Source organism: Gracilinanus agilis, chromosome 1 (assembly GCF_016433145.1).
Source record: "Gracilinanus agilis isolate LMUSP501 chromosome 1, AgileGrace, whole genome shotgun sequence".
Classification (NCBI taxonomy): Eukaryota; Metazoa; Chordata; class Mammalia; order Didelphimorphia; family Didelphidae; genus Gracilinanus; species Gracilinanus agilis.
Window position 1 is genome coordinate 372,784,641 of NC_058130.1, and position 18,743 is coordinate 372,803,383.

Below are 18,743 nucleotides of genomic sequence, written 5' to 3' on the forward strand. Positions count from 1 at the left end.
CAGACTTTACCCCCCTCATCGAACATGGTGAAGAAAGGAGTGAAGAATAGAACAAAGTAGCTACTGGAAAATCTTGGGCGAAGGAAGGAAGATTGCGAGCCACCGTCACAAGCAGCAGCAGCTACCACTACTGCCACCCAAGTGACACCGCTTCTTGGGAAACTACATAGGCGGAGAGAGAGAGAGAGAGAGAGAGAGAGAGAGAGAGAGAGAGGCAAGAGCCAACCAGCCATTCCGAGGTGATTTGTGCCCCTGAGTTATGGATGTTGGTGCGTTCACTTCAGGCCAGATCAGAGCTCTGAAGAAGATAGCCAGCAACAGCCAACAGCAGCTTTCTACTCGCCTTTTACCGGGTTTTACCCTTCCAGTATGTTTCTTCTGATGAGACATTTTCTAACGCCGAGAGTTTCAGTACAATGTGGAAATGGATACTGACACATGGTGCCTCAGCCTTTCCCCACCTGCCCTGCTGCTGCTGCTGCTTCTTGCTGCTCTTCTTGGTGTCTTCTGTGCCTGTCACCTGCCACGACATGGGCCAGAACATGCTGTCACCGGAGGCCACCAACTCTTCTTCCTCTTCCTCCTCTTCCTCCTCCTCCTCCTCCTTCTCCTCTCCTTCCAGTGCGGGGAGACATGTGCGGAGCTACAATCACCTCCAAGGAGATGTTCGCTGGAGGAAGCTGTTCTCTTTCACCAAGTACTTTCTCAAGATTGAGAAGAATGGAAAGGTCAGCGGGACCAAGAATGAGAACTGCCCATACAGTAAGTAACGAATGCAATCTTGCTACCCCCCTCCCCATTTTGAAATCATCCTCCCTTCCAACCTTCACGGAAGAAAAAAAAAATTTGTTCCAGATGTGACCCGCTAAATATCGTTGTCCCCAACCCCCCCAGTAAAATGATTAAGTAGAATAGTTTCACGCTGGAGACCCCCCGCGTATATTAACATCGGGCTGAGGACCTCGGCTCCCTTCTTTTTTTCCTTTTCCACCCCCAACCCCAGCTAACCTCCTCAGCTGGTTTGCTCGGGAAATTCCCAGCAACCGAAGGAGGGGGCTCTTGTTGTCCCTATAGTTTTCTGTGTGCACTCTCTGTATGTATTCAACCTCCACCACCACCCTGGTTGCAGACAGACCTCTTCTCTCTCCCCTGTAAATGCTCCAGAAAACAAATTTTGTTTCTGTTAGCTGGCAGCCTAGCTAAGAGTTTTGGGACGATACTTCAATCTGAAAATAATTACCCGATGTCAATTAGAGTGGTTTTATGGAAAATTTTATTACACAGAGAAAGAAGTTTGATTCCACTCTTGTCGTTTCTTCCCACCCCTATCCCTACCCGCCCCCCGTAAGAGAGAAAAACATTTTTTTTCTGGTTTTGATTTTTGTGTGTCCTCGTGTTCGTTTGAGTGATCGCAGTCCATGAAGTTAACTTTTAAGGCACCACTGCCGCTATTTGTCTTCTGCCTGCCTCCTCTCATGGTAACATGATGCTCTTGTCTGCATTGTCAATAGCATATGGGCCGCTTTGTGGTGTCCTCTCCTACTCTTTTCTTCAGAAACCTCTCATATTGCACAGCTATACTACTGCAGCATTGTAAACATCTGGGACTGTCTTCGCAGAGACCTCACACACATTTCATTGTCATTCTTTATTTTCAAAGTAAAAGTCATAAAAGTCTGTTTCCATGAATAAAGTTTACCATAGAGTGAACTATTTTTCCTCAGAAGAAATTAAGGAATGGGATTTTGGTGAGGTGTTTTTATCTTATTATTGGAGAGAGAAGTGCCATTATTACGGAATTCATCTCCTTTCCTAGCCACGTTTAAGTGACAGCACTTGGAAATTACTAATTGTTATTTGAAAGGATCCCAAGTATATGTTATGGTACATTGAACACAGTCAATAAATTAGGAGATCCAAACCATTTTAATAGCCACACATTTAGGGGGAAAACATTGAATGGCAGGTAATGCCTTTTGTTCTTGTCTTTTGGTAACTCCAAGTAGTTCTATTTCTGCAAGTTAAGCATCTGGGGTAGACAGTGGTAGCAATGGTTAAAGGTATAATGGGAGTGACAACTTGCTACAAAAGTACAAACTTAGATGTGCAGATCAACAATGCTTTTTAAAGTTGGTTTTTCACATATATATATATATATATATATATACATTTCACACATTTATATGAAAATTTATATATGTAGAGATGAACGAGTGTTTTCTAATAAACCAACCCAACTGAACACTTTCTCCTTTAATCTCTCTTCCTCCTTTTTCAAACCTAGCAGTTCATTTTCATGTTCTGCAAAATATTTACAATTGTGAAGTTTTAGACTTATGGCTATAGTTTTAGAAGTGCCAAATGTTTTACTTTAATATGTTTTTTTTTTGCTTTATTTACCCTTATGATTCATAGAAAGTGGTTTTAGATGATGTTACCTTATGGAAAGGATACTTATACTAGCAAGTCATTTGTAACCATAAATTCTTTAGATCATGTTTTCAGTCTTGTCTATTTTTGACCAAAATTTTGTTACCACCAGCATGTGCTTGAAAGATAAAATAGTTGTGGTTTTGTTCATTTGAGACTGGGGGTGTGGTGGTGGGGAGCTGTTCAAACATTTGTTGACAACTGAGCATGGACATCCCCATCTACCCTCCCTTCTTATTAGTATTTTTCTGGCTTTTCAGCTCACAAATACAATTAACAAGTGAGTGTTTTATCTTGAGTGAACTCATTGTATTAAGGCACACTTTCTTTATCACCAACACCAGGATTGCCAGCTTTGAGTGTCTTTATGATGAGATTATAAGAGGATAATAGTTGAGTTTCTTTAAGCTTAAAATTCAGAGGAAATCCTAAAATCAGTCTTTTCTAAAAGAATGATTTGTGCTATTAACCATTTACTGGAATGATTCATTCAGCTCTAAAGAACTCTATTTTGTGCTGAACAGTTTCCATGTAAGGAGAAGAATACAATTTGATTGGCTTTTAGGAAAAAGGGGGATGGTATTAGTAAATGAAGTCATCAAAACTACTCAAAGTGTAGCCATGTGTTCTACCTGGGACTGATAAAACTTAACAAGTATAGGATATGTATTATCAACTTAAGTATTTTTGATAATACGTTCTATTTCATTCTTAGTGGTGCAAATGAAGGGAGAGGAAAAAAACACGTTGAAAGGAGATTATTTTCTTAAATTATTCCAAAGTACATACAGTTTAATCTTTCCAAGAACATCTGTATCAAAACATTAGAAGTGAAAAGCAGAGGTTGTACAAGTCTTAATTTCACATGTGGCTGGGTAATCAGAATGTTGCCACAATTTCCAGCTGGCCTGATTCAGTTGAAGTGCATGGTGTCATTAAGATATTGTCTAAATGTTGTGTAATTACATGTGAAGAACTAACTTGTGCCATGCCTACAGGCGAGTCAGCCAGCCCACCAAATGGTAGCCTGTTAAATATTAGGGTATCTAACCTCTGAAGTAGTGTGTCAGTTCCTTGTCCAAAACCACATTTCAGTAACATTTTCCTAAACAAGTTATTAATTACTCTCCATACACAATGCTGATCTTTTGAGATTTGTTTATTTGAAGCTTAATTTTTGTTGTTACTTTGACCCTAGTGATATGACTGCTAAAATACAGTCACAGCTTATCTTAGAGGTTACATGCCTGTGATATCCTGGGTAATTAAACAACTGCTTGAATGGCTCTTTGCCAGCAAAATACTAGCAAACAAAAGGCAAGTAGGAAATCACCCACAAGTATTGCAAAAGCATATTTAAGTTTTTACCTTCAAAGATGGCTCCCAGGGCCTGAATCATTCTAAAAATACTACATGGGCTAAATAAAAGCTTTCTCTGGCTAACACTAAGCATCACAGTGATTGGAGATTTTTAGCTTGTTACTTTGTGCCTCTTCATGCTTATAGAATAACAGGAATGGAGATGAATTATGTCTCTTCTGTCAGAAGTCTGGGAAAGCTTGAATAATTTAGAGTAGCTGTACTGTGTCTGTCACTAGATATGTGCAGGCTAGTTTAGGGTTTGTTTTATCATTCCTTACATCTAGAGCTTTGCCCTTGAAACACTACCACTCAGCACTAGCTCTTACCTCAGAGAAAGCCTGGATACAGCTGCTCCCTCCTCTTGCCCCAATGCTGGCCTGAGAGACTTTTTTCTAGGAGCGAGTAAAACAGCTGAGGGCTTCTCCTGAGACAATCCTTTAGAGAAAGGGGAGAGTCCTGGGGAAAAGCAAATGGAGCTCTCAAATGAGTCTTGATAAGCCTACTGGCCACTTGGAATTTAGGATCAAGATATCACAACAGAAAGCCATTGATTGGCCACAGTCAACTTAAAAGTATTATTGGTTTCTCTCCCCTTTCTCATAAGAACTGACTTAACTCAAGAAGAGAATTTCTTTTTGCTGGGAACACAAATGAGAAGCAACCTGGAAGCATGTTCAGAGACACACAGCTCTTGGAATAAGAAAGAATCAGGCTCAAATCCTGAGTCAGACATGTACTAGCAATGTTACCATAGACTAGTAAGTCACCTAACTTCTCAGTGCCTTAGGCCAAGATATTCTCTAAAAAGATTACATAGGAGTTATAGGTCTATTTATTGAGGTAACTCTCTCAACACTGATGACATCACTCTCTCTCTCTCTCTCGCCTCAATTTCTCCCTTTCAACTGTTTATTTCTCCCTCAAACTCTCTTTCAATCTCTCTCCCATTCTCTCTCTTAATCTATTTCTTTTTCAATGTCTGCCTGGCTATCTCTTTCTCAGAATGTCTCAGTGTCAGCAATGGTACCTTATTGTTCTATGTGTTCTTTCTCCTTACCCCTCAAGGCATAAAATTCGAAGCCCAGCTACCTAGAGTTGGGCAGTGCTATTCTAGTCTTCTGGTAATATTTTTCACTTCTGTGATAGAATGCTTGAGGGATATAATTGGTCCTGGATGCACAAACAATATATAGACAGATCAATCTCACTTACGTTAACTGAGGTCATTAGGAATACATGGACACTTAAGGAAAAGCCACTAATTTCATTGTCTATAGTAATTGTTTACAGCTGACAACCAAATCTTTAATTGTTCCCAGGTGTAATAAAATAATTTGATTCTGAATGCCACTGGGAAATCAGGCTGTTATAAGAATGTCTGCTGTCCCTAAGTGTGTTATTCTCTGTCCTGCATACAGCTGAGATGAGCTTAAGAAGTTGGATTTTAACTCTTTCAAAATGAGTTTGCCACAAGAACATTTATTTTCTTAGCTAAAAAGCATAGACGATTTTCCAGGATGGAAGCTTTCCATGCTTCCATAGTTTTTCAATTAGGACAGGAACTTACTGTTGGAAGTTTATTTAAAAAAAAAAAGAGAGGATGGCAATCATTCCTAAAGAAAATAGGAATTATTAATGCCTCCTAATAAGGACTTTTGGATTTTCTGGGGAAAAAAAAACTTTACACATTTTTTATGACTCCAACTTTTGTCTCATTTAAGTCCTAGTTGTCTCTAAAGTTCAGTTACGTAATTTATAACCCACAGTGTTCAATCATGAGCATGGAGGATTTATGAATGTGGAAGGCACTGTATTATTTAATGTTTACATGACACTGTCCTGTTACCTTTACTGCATTCTCACCATATATAGACCCTCCACATTGATAGCTTTGTCATAAATCCATTAAAAATGTACCATTGGAAAGAGCCTCCTCTTCATAAACCTGATTTATCACCACCTGCTAAAAGAAGCCTAAGAAAACATTTGGTAGGGATCACAGTACTGATATAAAAAGAGCTTGAGACAATTCTGAAACTCCCATTTTTGAGGTATCTGTTATTTCATCAAGACTGCAAAAGCTCTCAGAGGCTTTCCTAGGGAAAGTGCCTGTGGTTTGAAAGCAGGTGTTTTTAAAGGTCTGGGTTACAGAACAATAAAAAATAATCAAGTTTATAAGACATCGGGTATATTTCTCTTTGAAATCTGTACTGCTATTGAGTTTAGATTTTTTAAAAAGCCAAACCATGTCTCCAATGAAGTGCTTTTAAACTTCCTGTGAATCATATTAAGGATACTTTACCTCAGAGGGAGAGTTTGAAATGCCTATTTGTGAGGTTTTAAAAAAGTGATGGGAAAGGTATGCTAGTTTGTTTTAAATAAATTTAATCAGCCCTGTATCTATAAACTTCTTTTGAATACAATTCTATTCCCATGAACCTTGAATGTCAATATGCTTACACAAAATTTATGACAATGATGTCCTCTAGTTTCTTTTTACTGGAAGAAGTATAAATCTATATTAGTTTCTGTAATCTGAGTTAATCTAAAATTATCTCTGGGAGGTTTTTTTTTTAAGGGGAGGAACTGTGTAGAGAATAACTAAGATCCTATCTTCTATACCTATTAGCTATGTGACATTCTCTCTGCACCTCAGTTTCTTCATTTCATAATTTTATAAATGAGGCAGTTAGACTTGCCCTTTAAGGTTCCTTTCAGCTCCAAATCTGTAATCCTAAAATGATCCCTTCTTAGTTTGATCCTCCCCCCCCAATATTATTAGCATAATAAGATTAATTGGAAAAAACAAAACAGCATTTACTCCAGATATGGAAAAGGCAACACTTCCACTCAGAGCTCTGAATTGCTATTTATGGATTCTTTTTTTTCATATTTGAATAGTTCTTACTGTTTATGGCCTAGCCAGAAAATGGATTTGTTCTCTTTTTGTGGCAAATCCATGTTTATCCTAAGGATCAGTCTTATATATCATACAATTTTTTTAAGGCTTAAAGATAATTTCAAGTTTAGAGCTACATAGGACCTAAGAGACCATTTATTTCTACTCCCTCATTGTATAGTTACTTGGCATTTTCCATTTGGACATTCTTATTTATTTCTCAGGAATATTTCCTTTTACCAGGGCTACCTACTTGTCCTACCAATGACAGCCAGTATAACCCATGTATGGAAATGATTTATAATTGATGACAATAATAACAAAATAAGCGAGAAAAGTGATTGAAAAGAAATCAGTTTGGATCATGGGATGACATTAGTGACTATAGACCATTGAATTCATTATGAAGAAAAAAATGCTAGTGCATTAGGGGAGAAAAGTAGTTTAAAATAGCCTTTAAGTTGTACACATTTTACAAAAATAGAAAATTTCAAGACATCTTAAAGGGAAACAGGTCACACACTAAATAATGCTCTAAAGACTCTCTTGCTTTTAAATCAGGTCCCTTGTGTTCTCTCTTTGAACACTGTGTTCTAATTGGAACAATAAATCAAAGAAGACACGCCAAGTAGATTCCCATGTAAGGTGGACAACTGGACAGTGCTTTTCTACTGCTGCTAACACGTGCATCCAATTACTGTTTGATAGATTCATAGCACTGGCTGTAAAGCATTGCCTTATTTTATAGTTCACCTAATAATTCTTTAGCCCCAATCTGTCCACATTTACCTATAGCTAATCTGTCAGCATGTGTGTATATTTGTGTATGATCATTCATGAGAAATTTTTAAACATTTGGGATGATTCTTCCAAATGAATGATGGCATGAGCTAATCTTCTAACTGTCCCTAATGCAAAAAGAAAAAGATTCCCAGATCTAAACTTCAAATAGTTACACAGCAATGTGCCCAAGTATGGCCTAATTCTGACTGAATTTTACCGTCAGACTAAGGACTTCAAACTGCTATTTGGTTATTTTTTCTTATATTACTTTCCTCCAAGGACCTAAGGTTAACATGCTTGATTAATTTAACACAGAGATTATATTAGTTCATTGCTCTGATGTATTCCCCTTGGGTGGAAGGTCAGAGTGGATGATCTCTTGGATTCCCCTACCACTTCTAAAATTTGGCCCTATGATCTAAGAAGACTTGACATTTTTATAGAGGCTTTATAATTAAAGACTCATCAACCCACTTTCCAATAGTCCTGTCGTCAAGTACCTTGACATAAAATCAGGAATCAGCAACCCATAGCACTGGTATCTCTGAGTAACTGAGGCAAATGTTATTTATAATAACTCTTCCTTTGTCCTTCTCATCTCCCTCCCAGGATGGGATCATTGATTTGGAGCTGGAAATGACCTTGGAGGTCATCTAGACCAACCCCCCTCATTTTATGGATGAGAAAACATGAAACTGTATCTCTTTTCTATCCTCTTAGTCTTTGAATTTTCTCCTTCTTTCCTCTTCATGTTCTGGACCTGTGATTTAAACTATTGGGCCTCAACTGATGCTAATAGTGGCTCTGAGTACTGAACAGATCATAGCAATTTAACCAGATGGTATGGGCAGCTAAGTGGCACAGTGGATTGAGCACAAGGCCTGAACTCAGGAAGACTCATCATCCTGAGTTCAAGTGTGGCCTCAGATACTTTCTAGCTGTTTGATCCTGGGTAAGTCATTTAGCACTGTTTGTCTCACTTTCTTATCTATAAAATGAGCTGGAGAAAGAAATGGCCAACCGCTGTAGTATCTCTGCCAAGAAAAATCAAAATGAGGGCACAAAAATCAGATATGACTGAAAAAGAGTGAATATCAACAAATAAGATTGTAGACCCTTAATTTCGAGCACCTAGGACTTGATTGTAAGATCCTAGACGTCAGGGGATTTCATCTTTGTTTCTCTAGGACCTAGTGATTAACTGAATATGACTGGGTTTTTTTTTAACATATAATGTGAAAACTTCCAGCAAATCTGATAGCATATTGTCTATGGTGTAGTAGATATACCCTAGATCGTTAGCTGACAGAGGTTGTGACTTTCCCTGTGGTGACCCAAATCATAAATTTCAGAAACAGGATTTAAACTAATCTTCTTGATTCCAAGTCCAGCCTTCTGTTTAATATGTCACACTGCTTCTACCTAGTACATAACACCTTTATAAAGAGTACTTGAATAATCTGTTGAAGTAAATTGAATAAACCTTCTATGCTTCAGTAGCTTCCACTGGTGTCTTGCTTCTGTTTACTTTCTACTTTGTCCTACATGAAATTTTAGCCCTATTTTTCTAGGGATAGAGGCTAGACCTTTGAATTCATATAGAGAACTCCCATGTGAGGAAATTCTCTCTTCCATTACATGCAGGCACCTTCTCTGTAATTTTATAATCTGAGAGAGTTGCTTGAGGCCATGGGTAGTTAAAGGACTTGCCCAGGTTCACACAAGCAATAGGTATGGATGTTGAGACTTGAACTTAGGTCTTTCTGGCTCTAAGGCCAACTCTCTATTACATGTGTTCTGTCTTTAGCTAATAATAACAATAGATCAAAATTTTATAATATTTTACTTGCTCCCAAATCACTCCATTAGGATTGAGGTATAAGTGTTACTTACTGTCCTTGATTATACAGACGAGAAAAAAACAAACAGGTTTGGAGAGGGAAGAGAAAAAGAACAGGAAAACAACTTCCATATGTAGATCCTGTCAGACCTAGAATTCTCTTGTTTAGGCTATATATTCTCAATCCAAGAAATATTTAAGTGACGGCTTTGTGCAAGACATTGTGCTAGGCCCTTATTTCTTATAAATTCTCACAGAGATTCTATTTGAAATGCCATTAAGAACTTTTGTTACCTACTATATTTCCTGTCATTTTCTCATAATGCTATTTTACCGATGGCATTTTTGGTAACAGAAAGTGAATACACTAAGGATCCAAATAAATTCTTACCATTTTAAATGTATGCAAGTATCATATCTAAGATAGTGAGTGGTGTCCTCAAAACTGATTTTTAGCTCTTAGAAGTTGTAAATTGTAGGTTTGTTTTTGTTCAGTCTTTTCATGTCAAATTTCTCTGGATATCATTAGTATGTGTAGTAGCAGAAGTGGGGAGTGAAATCTATTTTCTCACTGTGAACTAAACTACAGGCAGCTTTGTATAGTAGAAATAATGTTGGGTTTGATGTTGAGAGACTCCTAGATATAAAATAGTAGCACAGACACTTTATTAGCCAGCTATTCAAACTTTCTGAACCTGTTTCCTCTTTTGTAACATTGTTTTATTTTTTTAAATGTATTGGTTATGTTAAAATTCCCAGGTATTTCCCTTCTTTCCTCCCCTCTCCACATTAGAGCAGGCCCCATTTGAAAAGAAGATTTATGTATATATAAGATTATATCTTATTTTTTTCTGTTCTTCAGTTCTTTCTCTGGAGGTGGATATACACAAGTTATTCTTTAAACAATATTTTTATTGCTATATATAATGTTTTCTTGATTCTGCTTGAATTGATTTTCATAATTTTATGTAGGGCTTTCTACATCTTTTAAAAATTAATTTACTCCTCATTTCTTATGCCACAATTGTATTCCATCATGCCACAAGTTGTTTAGCCATTCCCCAATTGATTAAGTTAATACTTGTAGTAGTTACCTCTTCGCATTTGTTGAGAGGCTAAAATGAGATAACATTGGCAAATTTTATAATACTAGGTTAAAGTGTCAATTATTATAATTATTTTTTATTAATAGAATTTATTTACAAGTGTTTCAACTCCTCTCTGCCCTCCCCATATCATAGAAGGCATTGTCTAGGAGACAGAAATGTATATATAAATTATACCTTCAATATATCCATTTTTCAGTTCATTCTCTGGAGGTAAGATTCATAATTTATTCATCAAGTATCAAATTTGTAGCTATATATAGTGATCTCTTAATTCTACTCATTTCACTTTCATTATCCTGTGTAGTTCTAAAAGTTTCTTTTAATTATTCTACCTCATTGTTTCTTATGGCACAGTAGTACACCATCACATTTAACATAATTTCTTTAGCCATTCCTCAATTGATAGGCATCCCCTCAGTTTCTAGTTCTTTGTCATCACATAGAGAGCTATTACAGATATTTTGAAAGATAGAGATTCTTTTCTATTTTGCCCTGATCTCCTTGGGAAACAGACCCAGCTATGCTTTTACTGCGTCTAACATATTACATAGTTTTATAGCAATCTGGATGTAATTCCAAACTGCTCTCCAGAATGGTTAGAGCAGTTCACAGCTCCACCAATAGCGTATTAGTGTCTTCACTTTTCCACATTTCCTCTGACATTTGTCATTTTAGCCAATCTGATGGGTGTGAGATGTTATCTCAGAATTGTTTTGGTTTGTATTTCTCTAATCAGTAGTGATTTAGAGCTTTTTCATATACTTATATATTTAGCTTTGATTTCTTCATCTGAAAATTATCTGTTCATATCTTTTGCCCGTCTATAAATTGGAGGATATGTTTATTATTATTATTACTATCATAGGGGTTTAGACAGAAAGGATGATGAATATGTATTCCACCTCAGATTTACATGCTATATGATTAAGTATTCATAAGAGCATTGGTTTTTAGGCAGAAGGAACCTTGGAAACCATTTAGTTCAATAATTTTGTATGAGATGACACTGAGTCCCTAAAATATTTGGTTTGGTTCAGGGGTTCTTCACCTGGATGCTACAGAATGGATGTAGAGTTCTGTGAACTCAGAATTTTTAATATTTTGCTAGCTGTGGATAGAGTGCCAGACATGTAGTTAGGAAGTTTGAATCTTGTCTCAGATAGTTACTAGTTGTATGACCATCTACATTAACCTTCTTTAGCTTCAGTTTCCTAATCTAAAAATGGGAATAATAATAACTTATTTCCCAGGGCTGTTCTGAATATCCAGTGAGATAATGTGCCTAAAAATTTTTATGAAGATTAAAATACTAAATAAAAGTTAATCTATAGTAGTAGTAGAAATAGTAGCAATTGTAGTTGTTAGTAGTATACCTTGAGTATACCTGAGTAGTGTACCAGGAATTCAGAGGAAGATTTGATCACTGAGAGTTAGGGTGCTCTGAAATTGGGAAGCCAGTTATTTCAAATATATGTGCCATGATTTTAGGCATTGAAGGATGAGGATGCAATAGATAAATAGAGAAAGAGTAGGGTGTGCCATGCTGGTTGGACCAATTTGAACAATGTATGAAAGTGATCCTTTCTGTACTTGTTGCTGAGGCAATATGAATACACTCTTGTCTAGACTAAAAGTTTTCAGTGCTAATGTTTAGCGTGTAGCAAGGTGTACTAACTTACAAAGAAAGCAGAAACAAAATGTACTATAAACTATATGTCAAACAAAGCTGAATTATTATGATGGTGAAAGCTTTAATTTTGGAATTTCCTGATATTTCAGACCTTAAAATCTTGGTTGGAATGTTGCATTAAAACAGTGTTTCCATCCAAGTCTCTTTTCCATTGGAGGGGGGCAGGGAAAGAAAGAAAAAGAGAGGGACAGAATATTTTGGAAGTAAAACTATTAGCTTTGGGGGGATTGAATACCCCAAAGTACACGAACTTTGTAAGAGTTCAGATTTAGTCAGTTCAAGCACTTATAATTGGTATGATGGGGAATGCAGAAGGAGAAGAAAAAGCACTCATGAAAAGAAGCAATTGGAAAATTGGCTTCAGTCTTCATTCCAAAGGCATTATGTCCAAGAGCTCTTAGGTATCAGTATATTGTTGAATTAAGAGGAAACATGCCACCTTCTGTATTATCAATATGACTTCCTTCAGTTTAGCAGCTGAACTTGCTCTATAGACCAATCTTTGCTTCACTTTGTTTTGGTAATCTGAAGAGATTAGCCCAAGGTGGTAGCCTACAGCTGTTTTTCATGTAGAAGTGAAAGTCTAAAACATTTTCTGCAATAGCCTGTTGGTGTGATAAAGAAGGAGTATTTATACAACTGGAGCTATTCCTTATAATAATTAACTTGATCATGAAGGAAATCCTTTTGAGTCTCTTAGGATCTACTAGTGATTACTATATTTCCTTCTATTTGCTGGGAGGTAGAGTAAAGGCAGTGGTTAGAGGATTGGTCATAGAGTCAGGAAAACCTGGGTTCGAACCTTACCCTTGACAACTGCTATCTATGTGAACCTGGGCAACTAACTTAGCTGTTGTTGTTCAGTAATGTCTGAGTATTCAGGATCCCATGCACCATAACACACCAATAATATTCATAGAGTTGTCTTGGCAAAGATATGGGAATGATTTGCCCTTTCCTTCTCCAGTGAATCAAGGTTAATAGAGGTTAAATGACTTGCTCAGGGTCTACAGGTAATAATTGTCTGAGGCCTGATTTGTACTTGGGTCTCCCTGACTCCAGGCCCAGCATTCTATTCATTGAGCTAACTAGGTGCCTCATGATACCTTAGCTATGCATTGCTATAACTCTCTCAGACTCAAAGTTATAGACAAATTGCTTATCAAATTCAGTGGAGGGAATTTTGACAAAAAAATCATAGATGTGGACTAAAAAATGCTATAAAAAGTCTCTGAATTTTAAAATAATGAAAAGGGCAGAAAAATGAAATTGACTTATGTTTGAATAACATTTACCAGGTTTATAAAGTACTTTTACTTATGATATATGTATTTTATACGTATGTGCATACATATATAGTTGTAAAAGAGATTTTATAAATACATATTTATCAAAATTTATTTTATTTATGTATTCAATATAAAACTAATATTTTATCCTTACAACAGTACAGTGAGGTTGACAGGGTAGAAGCTATTTCTAGTTCGTACATGAAATCTTGTTAATGTTGGAATCATAGGTTAGAGACAAAGTCAGATCCTTGAGGAATCTGCTTTCTCAAGCAATGAGCAATTTTTTATTATGGACTGGCTGCAGACTGTTCTTGTGTGTCATAGTCACTTCTGTGAGCATTGATTTAGGACTGTCATGCCAATAGTTCTCGGATTCTGCATAGAGAAATACCTAGATAATAAAAACTTCCATTTGTCCTGCACTTTACAAGTCATACAGTATTTCCTTCACAACAATCCAATATAGATATCTTACAGATGAGGAAACAAAAGATGCAGAGATGAAGGAAATTGGTCAAAGTCACAGATAGTCAGTGTCTGAGCTGCGATCACAATCTTACATGGTACTAATATAGTCAGATGTGTTGGCTGTTGAATATAGACTAGACGAACCCCTTATCTCTCCCATGTGGCATGTGGCAATTACTTAAAATGATGCCCTAGGAAAAGAGCTCCTTAACTTCATTTTTGTCATGCATCCCCTCAACAATCTAGTGAGGCCTATGGACCCCTTCTCATAATGGTTTTAAATACAATATATAGAACACAAAATCAATTATATTGAAATGCATATGTATGTATGCAATTATTATTATAGCTTATTCACTGACTCAGGGTTAAAAATTCCTGGTTAGAGGATCACCTTCAAATGGCTTCTTCATCAAGTATGTCTGTAATGGATTGGAGCAACGGTTGCTTATCCCAGGACCAGTAGCTTTCTTCAGTGAAAGAAAGAGAAACAACTATTTACTTTCCTATTGTAAACCCCTTAGTTTCTGTGGCTGGTGTGAACAAGGTCCCTGTGGTGAAGTCCAAGGCTGTGCTTAGCGTCAGTCCTGGCTCTGTTTTTACTAACTGTGTGATTTTGGGCCAATCCCTTGATCTCCTTGGCTTTTGGTTTCCTCAATCTATAAAATGGGGATAATAATATTTCCCTGGGGTTATTGTAAGGAAAGTGTTTCATAAGGCAATGTCATCATGAATTCTCTAATTATTAAACAGACACCAGAGAGTATTCAACATTTTAATCAAGAGGCAAGGTGGAATGATGTGGACAAGCTCTCCGCAGGACTTTACCACAGAAGAAACAAAGTACCATCGAATGGCAGAGTGATTCATAAATTAAAACTGCAAAGTGGGCAGAGGACAGAAGAAGAAAAACAGACTACCTCAGCCCAGGGCACTCAAAGTAGCATATTACATTCCTTTCCTAAGCAGAACCCAGAGGCTGCTTTATTCATGAATTTGCTACTTGCTTTCCTGGCTTAAGCAGCATAGGTTCTGAGGGGTATGGAGGTGGGGCAGGGAGCTAGGTACACTATACCTTCAGGAAAATGGAATATTTTTCAATCAATATCTGCCCAGAAATCTTACTTACATAGTTGGTATCCAATCCTGAAATGGTTTTGAAAAGGTGTATCACCGAAAGAATTCATCAACGTAAAGCTAAGTGGAATGGCATAGGATCTATATTGCCACAGAATGAGAAATGAATTTTTGAATACAGAAAATTTGAGAAATTGTTTTGCTGGACTATTCTCATGTATTATGATGGTTTCCTTTTTATTATTTTATCTATGAGGAGAAATTGGTGGGAAGAAGAAAAATGTTTGATCATTGAAAAAATAAAATGTCATTTAAAGGCCAAAAAAACACTTGTCCATCAGATTTCTTGGCAGTTGATACATACATACTGGCATTCTTGCAAAGAGGATAAAAAGAGAAATAAATAGATACTTTTCCCAGTCCTAATTAGGGGTACCTCATATGAGACCATCCCCACTCAACTTTTGAGAGAGAGAGGGAGAGAGAGAAGAGGGAGAGACAGAGTGGGGAAAAGAGGGGGAGAGGGAGAGAAAGGGAAAAAGAGGAGGAGAGGGAGAGAGGGGAGGAGACCTTCCTTGTCCCTCTTGTCTAGTTAGGTTATATATAATAATTTACTTTTTGCCTTAGGGATCGGTGGTCAAAACCCCTACATTTCAAGTCTCATGTCAGAAAGGAATGCCTTTGGGGCTTCTTTCATTTTAAGAGATTGGTCAGTGCAAAACTGAGAAGAGTGGCTAATAAACCCTATATATTGGATTAATATATCATTGGGGATTGCCTATTTGGAACTGAGAAGATTGATTAACAGAAAGCTGCCTCTTCATTCCAGTGTCTTGACTGATACCTTATCTATTACTGAAAGCTATTGCTTTGGCTGGTCTGAATTAAAGATTATGCACCAATGTTAAAATTTGTGAAGGAAATGAATATTTTTAGCAAAGGTATAAAAGTACTAAGGTTAGAGTTGTACAAGCTCAGAGTTAGAAGGGATCAGAAATGCCATTTAGTACATACAACAAAAGTTGGATCTCTTCTGCCATAGGTAGGTATCTTCATTAGTAAGTATCCAAGCCTTTGGTAAGGGGCACCCCAATATCTCAACCATTATACTCTGAGATAGCTCTAATTCTTAGAAATTTTTTCTTTAAGCCTATATACATCAATTTTTAAAATTCTACCAACTGATGCTTGTTTTGTCCTTTAGGGCCAGCAGAACAAATCAAATTTCTCTTTCCTAATCACTCTGAAGACATTAATGGTATCCCTAAAAGATTCATACCTTTTCAGTCTAAACATTCCAAATTCTTCCATTCATCCTCATATGGAATAGAAGTTAGCCCTCTCTAGAAGCAGCTAGGTGGTACCTCTCCCCCAAGTTTATTGTAAAATTTAAATAAGATATTATTTTAACACCACTTAGTGATTAAAATTAAATTAAAATCACTTAGCCTGGAACATATTAGATATTTAGTAAATACTTGTTCCCTTCCTTCCATTCACCATCCTCGTCAGGACCTAGTCTAATACATCTTTGTCAGCCCTAAAATGTATCATTAAGTGTTTAATATGAAATTCCAAGTATTATCTGAAAAGAGTTCAATAGAACTATTTCTTGTTTTGAACATTATTAATGTTCAGGGTATCCCAAAAGTCTCAGGGAAACTTTAAAGCCTGATATCTTTAAATTCTAACAGCATAATAACTTTAAATTCTAAGCTTAGAACTTTTGCCTTGAGAATTTTGGAAAATCCTATACATGCTACTCAGTATAGCCCAAATTCATCTTTGTACTGTTGCTTCCATGCTGCACTGATGATTGATACTGAACCTGTAGTGCACTGAAATCCCCAGATAATATTCATATTTGTAACAGTAAGTTACGTTTATAAAGAAATTTACATTTTTCCAAGTTCTTGCCTTCAAAAACTCTGTAAGGCAATTATTATCACCATTTTGTGAATCATTGGCCATACCTCCATAATCTTTTACTTATATGGTAATTTTATTTTGTGTAGGACTTTACAATGATCCATACTCTTAAATAAATAATGGACCTTCAAAAATATATATAATTACATAAAAAACCCTTTGGAATTTATACCTAAAAAAGGCTAAACAGTAAGTCCTAGATTTCATGAAAAGAGAGATGCTAACATCATCCTCTCATTGCAACTGGAAGGAGAATAATGGGGATCCTATTACAGATGAAATATCAAGCACTTTATTCTGAGGATAGTTTCAGCCAGAGCATCTCTCAGGCGAAACACTGTTCCTGGGGCAGTTCTCAGGTTGTGTGTCTTCTTTTTTGGGGGAGGTGAGAAATCCATTTTAGTGTCAGGTAATAGAAATTAGGCATCCACATTGAGGTGAATGAAACTGGTTTTGTCAAAAAACATTTCTCTGGAGAAATAGTGCTCCACATAAAGTTTGAAGCTGAAGGGAAATAAATGAGATTTTTAAAAAAAGAAATCTTAGTAGGAGATAGTTTGAAATATAATATCTAGATCTACCTTAGAAAACTGGTATCTTTCAGGGACTCACCTTTGAAGACTGATTTGCCAAGAGAAAGGGAGAAAAATACATATATTGAAGGCTAGCTCCCCTATCATATCTGGGAAAAGGAATCAAATTGAGGAAAGGATTAACTTCCCTATAAATGTGATAAGGTACACTACTTTTGGATGACTTCCAATCACAGCATCTCAAATTTTGAAGGTACTTTGTAGGAAGTCCACTGATGTCTCTCTGAGAATCATTCCTTCAACAATGGACAATAAGTGGATCAAGCTTCCACTTGAAAACCTCGAATGAGAGAATGCTTTCTCAGGAGGGAGAGTGAAGCCTGAGGCAGCTTTGACTGAGCTTGGTGTTTTTGTTAGGTTTGTGTTCTTCCTTTAAAGGTTGTCAGTTTGTGCATCCCATAGCAGGGATTCTTAAAAATCTTACACAAATAAGTGCAACTGAATGGCAAAGGGACACAGTGGGTGAGTCCCCATCTTCTTATCTCTTCCTGTCCAATGGGATTGGAGAATACACGGATCTTTGACCTATAGTTATTACTGTCCTATTGATGATCCTACTACTGACCTACTGATGAGGTCTCTCTTGGATCAAGAATAACTGCATTGTAAAATCAGTAAAACAGAAATAGTTGACAAAGAGTGAACATAAGAAATTGGAGCCTCGAGGAATCAATACATTTTAATGGTCACACATTCATGACAATTGGAATCCATTTGGATTAATAATTTGAACAAGGACTTCTCATCCTTAGCCAGCTGTTCACTTAGCTAAAGCATAAATTAATACAATACTTCTAGTCAACAAAATCTTTGGGTTATTACTTGAGTATCTGATTGATAAACATTAAAGCCAAATGGAAAGGTACGTAATCTGTATACCACAGAATAAGAAATGAATTTTTGAATATGGAAAATTTGGGAACTTGTTTTGTTAGATGATATTTATTATGATATTTTCTTTTTAATTATTTTATTTATAAGGAGAAATTGGTGGGAAGGAGAAAAATGTTTGATCATTAAAAAAATGTCATTTAAAGACAAAAAAGAGTTCTCCATCAGATTTCTTAGCAGCTGATACATACATACTGGTATTTCTGCAAAGAGGATAGATAGAGAGAAATAAACAGATACTTGTCCCAATTCAAATTGGGTGTAATTGGGATGAGACGACCCCACTCAGCTTTGAGAAAGAGAGAGAGAGAGAGAGAGAGAGAGAGAGAGAGAGAGAGAGAGAGAGAGAGAGAGAAAGAGAGAGAGAGAGAGAGAGAGAG

General features: G+C 36.6%; 1 protein-coding gene across 1 annotated transcript in view; it reads left to right on the top strand.

Annotated features, from left to right (window-relative positions):
- The first annotated feature begins 416 nt into the window (after positions 1–416).
- The window catches only part of FGF10 (fibroblast growth factor 10), a 106,465-nt gene continuing 88,138 nt past the window's right edge, over positions 417–18,743 (top strand). Inside the window, exon 1 of the mRNA XM_044657754.1 lies at positions 417–762. Coding sequence (XP_044513689.1) covers positions 417–762 — 346 coding nt within the window. The remainder of the gene's footprint in view (positions 763–18,743) is intronic.